General features: G+C 36.8%; 1 protein-coding gene across 1 annotated transcript; it reads left to right on the top strand.

Moving 5' to 3' along the window:
* Nucleotides 1–575: 575 nt before the first annotated feature.
* Nucleotides 576–4,300, top strand: LOC110686354 (receptor-like protein kinase HAIKU2). Its single transcript, XM_021862946.1, has 2 exons — nucleotides 576–3,256; nucleotides 3,578–4,300. Exons 1-2 carry the CDS (start codon nucleotides 688–690, stop codon nucleotides 3,958–3,960), a joined length of 2,952 nt encoding a protein of 983 aa, XP_021718638.1. The 5' UTR covers nucleotides 576–687; the 3' UTR covers nucleotides 3,961–4,300.
* Nucleotides 4,301–4,982: the final 682 nt, after the last annotated feature.

Here is a 4,982-nt window from a genome sequence, read left to right as displayed (position 1 = left end):
AAATGGTAGTTGATAATTATTGAAGACATAAAGAGAGAAAGTGCTGGAAAATGATGTCAAAAGTACAAAAAAAAAAATAAAAAATAAAAAATAAAAATTAATAATAATAATAATAATGACAACTCACCAAAAAGAGAGAATATTGTTAAAAAGTACATTGTTTAAATAGAAATAGACATGTAGTTTTAAAACCTTAAAAAAGGAAAGTAGACATGTAGATAAGGGACGGAGGGAGTATAGACATTTAGTACCGTATACTTCATATGTTCTTTTTTACTTGATTTGTTTCATTTATCACACTTACCAATGCAAAACTTTAGTCATTAATAAATTCAATTTTCCATAAGTAAAAATTGTAAAAGTTATATATTATGATAGTACCTATTGTGACGATTCTAACAATATCCCACATAAATATGTTTTTCCTTGCAAATAATTCACAAAAGACGGCCAAAGGAAAACTAGTATATAGTGTAAAAGTCAAAGTGGATCAAGTAAAAAAGAACGAGGAAGTATTATTTAGAGCACGTGTGAACACACCCGCCACTATCCTTTGTTTTTTCTCCCGTCTTCAAAAATCAGTTGTTGTCACACTTTGCTTCTCATTTCTACTTACTCTACACACCCCATCCTAACAAACTCTCCCATTTTTTCCCACCGTCCACCCCCCCACTCCCACCTCCAATCATGCCACCGGAACCACCCTTCACCCCTCTCCTCTTCCTCCTCTTTCTCGTCCTCTGTTTTTCCAACTCCGCCTCGTCGGACGAGCTCGACACTCTCCTCACTCTCAAATCCTCCCTCCAATCCTCCAACCCCAAACTCTTCTCCACTTGGATCCCTTCCAACCCAACTTGCAATTTCACCGGTGTTTCCTGCAACACCGCTCGTAACGTAATCACTATCGAACTCTCGAAACAGAGATTATCCGGTACCCTCCCTTTCAATGCCATCTGCTCCCTCTCTTCCCTCCAAAAACTCGCTTTTGGGTTCAATTCTCTTTTCGGTACAATCTCGTCTGATATCAGAAACTGTACTGAGCTTCGATACTTAGACTTGGGTAACAACCAGTTTTCTGGTTCATTCCCGAACATTTCATCTTTACATCGGTTAGAGTACTTATACCTAAATTTAAGCGGGTTTTCAGGGAAATTCCCCTGGAATTGTCTCTCGAATATGACCGGCCTTATTCATCTCAGCCTCGGCGACAACCCATTCGATGAATCAACGTTTCCCAAACAAGTTACAGAGTTGAAGAATTTGAATTTGCTCTACCTGACAAATTCAAGTATATCTGGGTCAATTCCACCTGAAATCGGAAACTTGTCTGAGTTGAGTAATCTTGAATTATCTGATAATCTTTTAAGCGGGTCAATCCCAACTGAGATATCCAAGCTTAAGAAATTATGGCAGCTTGAGATGTACAACAATTACCTGACCGGAGTTATCCCTGTCGGTTTTCGAAATCTTACGAATTTGAAGAGGTTTGATGCTTCTAACAATAGCATAGGAGGGGATTTGTCTGAGCTCAAGTACTTGAATCAGCTTGTTTGGATTCAATTATACCAGAATGAATTTTCCGGCGAGGTTCCGGCGGAGTTTGGAGACTTTAAGAATTTGGTGAACTTGTCTCTGTATAGTAACAGACTCACCGGAGGACTTCCACAGAAGCTCGGGTCGTGGACGGAGTTCGATTTCATTGATGTTTCGACGAATTCGCTTTCAGGTCCGATCCCCCCTGATATGTGTAAAAAAGGGACTATGACAAAGCTTCTGATTTTGGAAAATAAATTTTCCGGCGTAATTCCGGCAATTTATGCCAACTGTACGACGTTGACTCGGTTCCGAGTCAGCGACAACTTGCTCACTGGAGATGTTCCCGCCGGAATTTGGGGTCTGCCTAATGTAAATATAATAGATATTGCTGACAATAAGCTCCGAGGTTCAATCACCTCGGATATTGCTAAAGCAGAAAATCTGGTGCAAATTTATGCTGCCAACAATGAATTATCAGGAGATATTCCGGCAGAAATCGCTGGCGCTTCGTCGTTGCTGTTGCTCGATTTGAGTAACAATAAGCTCAAAGGAGAGGTACCTGAAAGTATTGGTAAGCTTAAGATGTTAAATAATCTTTACTTACAGAAGAATCAGTTTTCTGGTAATATCCCTGTTTCTCTTGGAGAATGCCTTCATCTTACTGATGTAAATTTAGCACAAAATTCATTTTCTGGTAGAATTCCTGTGAATTTAGGTTCTTTGCCTACTTTGAATTCCTTGAATTTGTCAAAAAATGAGTTATCTGGTCTAATTCCGAATACCCTGTCATCTCTTAAGCTTAGTAGTCTTGATTTGTCTTACAATAAGTTATCCGGTCCTATACCGAAATCTCTCTCGATTGGGGCGTTTAGAGAGAGTTTTAAGGGTAATAACTACCTTTGTAGTTCGGATTTTGAGACCTTTAGGCAATGTTCATCGAGGTCCCGAGACTATCGTACTTTTGTAATATGCCTAGTTCTTGGATTAGCCATCTTGGTTGCTTTAAGTGGTTGTTACTTGTACACAAAGTTAAGTGGTGTCGGGAAGGATAAGGAGCGTTCCTTCTCATTAAAGGACGATTATTTGTGGAACATGAAGTCGTACCATTTGCTTACCTTCACTGAAGAGGAGATACTTGATTCAATCAAGCCCGAGAATTTGATAGGGAAAGGAGGGTGTGGGAGTGTTTACAAGGTTGGTCTTAAAGACGGGAAGGAGTTGGCAGTTAAGCACATATGGAATTTCGATTTTTCCGAGGATGGGAAGAAGCTCCGCCCAAGCACTCCAATGCTAGACAAGAAATATGGGAGTAGTAGAAAGATCAAGGAGTTTGATATGGAAGTCAAAACATTAAGTTCAATAAGGCATATCAATGTGGTGAAGTTATATTGTAGTATTACTAGTGAAGACTCGAGTTTGTTGGTATACGAGTACATGCCTAATGGGAGCTTGTGGGATAGGCTGCATAGTAATAAGAAGCTAGCGTTAGATTGGCAAAGTCGGTATGAAATTGCTTTGGGTGCTGCGAAAGGGCTTGAATACCTTCACCATGGGTATGACAAACCAGTGATTCACCGAGATGTTAAGTCTAGCAATATATTGTTGGATGAGTTTTTGAAGCCTAGGATTGCAGATTTCGGGCTTGCGAAGATTCCTCAAGTGAACACAAATTGTGATTCAACTCATGTGATTGCAGGAACTCACGGTTACATTGCACCAGGTATATTTTATACACTCGTTTCAAAATTATTAAGGCATTCTAATTAGCTTTATGCATATAGTTGACTTGGTTAGGTGTACATTGGTCATGTAAGTTAACATATACTATATATTGATAGTAAAGAATAATCTTAAATCTTACTTTAAAGTAAAAATAATGTCTCCTTTAATGTTGCTTATTGTTAAAACTATAAAATTGGATATCATGTCATATATTGTAACGAAAGTCTTAGTATGTAAATGAGTGTTAGTCAATGTTTTTCTCAATTGTTGAAACAAGTTTTGGTAAATATTAACATCTTGGAGCTTTATTAATGTGCAGAGTATGGATACACATACAAAGTTAACGAGAAGAGTGATGTTTACAGCTTCGGAGTGGTTCTGATGGAATTAGTAACGGGGAAAAGGCCAATTGAGCCAGAATTCGGAGACAGCAAGGACATTGTTAGTTGGGTGTCTAGCAAGTTAAAGAACAGGGAAAGTGTATTGAGCATAATAGATTCAAGCATCATAGCACCATTGAAGGAAGACGCGATTAAGATTTTGAAGATTGCGATCCTTTGCACCGCTAGGCTCCCTGAGCTCAGGCCAACGATGAGGAGTGTGGTCCAAATGCTTGAAGATGCTGAACCATGTCAATTGGTAAGCATCATTGTTGGCAAAGATGGTGCTAAGAAAATAGAGGAAAGCAAAGAGCAGTTCTAAGCCGAGAAGTGTAATATACAATAATACAAAGTATATTGTATATTGAAAAATTCAGGAGTTTTAGTACTCTTGTGACATTTGTAGCCATAAAATGTAGGGTATATAATTCTTGTACTATAATAGGCTTGATGTAAAATATTAATTAGCCAACCCAAGTTAATTTTTCTCTTATTTCTCTTTTGTTTTTTTTTTTTTCCTGCCTGAGGTTGCTTAAAGTGTTCAATAAAAGGTCATCTCAAGGAAATGCAATTTAGTGAGGCTTTTGTAGGCTGTAACCTTCAATTATGATAAATTGGTAAGCACAATATATTAATGCAAATTATGGGGTGTTAATTGGAAATTCATAGTTGGTTATGTTTGGCTACTATTTGACCAACTCTGGTAAATATTTAGTCAAGATATACTCTATATACATAACTGTTTACTTACAAACTGCTTGTATTTTAACAATATACAAGTAGGACTTTCCACAATCCACACATATTTGCCTTTGCACAAATTACGAGGGTGTAATAGAGAATATTCAGGGTACACTTGTACACAACATACATGAGATTCAAACACCCCTGTTAATTAGCTAGGGTAAGCCATATCAATATATCATCATTCATATAAAAATAATCTCATTTCTTATATTTTCTACAAAGTGGATATTTAAAATTTAATATTAAGATAAATAGGAGTGTATTGGATAAAGAAAGTAATTTTGATGTAAAAGTCAAAAAGTGCCAAAATCATTGACTGTCCACACCAAATAACTTTTTAGCTTCTAAGTAAAATATATTCCGTGTTTTACTTTTTCCAACTATATATTTTATAAAGCTTTTAGTCCATAGCATAATATATTATGTGTTTTGTCTGATTGGAATCAACAGATTGCTTTTTAGTATGCAAATATGACTAACTTTAACCCAAAATTTCACCTTTAATTTTCGATTTAAATCCTTAACTATTTCGAGATTAATTATTTTTAGCAAATAATTCCCAAAATGCCCCTCAAAAGTACAAGATATTCTACAGCT

The sequence above is a fragment of the Chenopodium quinoa genome, unplaced genomic scaffold (assembly GCF_001683475.1).
Source record: "Chenopodium quinoa cultivar QQ74 unplaced genomic scaffold, ASM168347v1, whole genome shotgun sequence".
NCBI classification, from domain to species: domain Eukaryota; kingdom Viridiplantae; phylum Streptophyta; class Magnoliopsida; order Caryophyllales; family Amaranthaceae; genus Chenopodium; species Chenopodium quinoa.
Note: the sequence above shows the minus strand (reverse complement) of the source record. Positions and strands in the feature narration are given on the sequence as shown.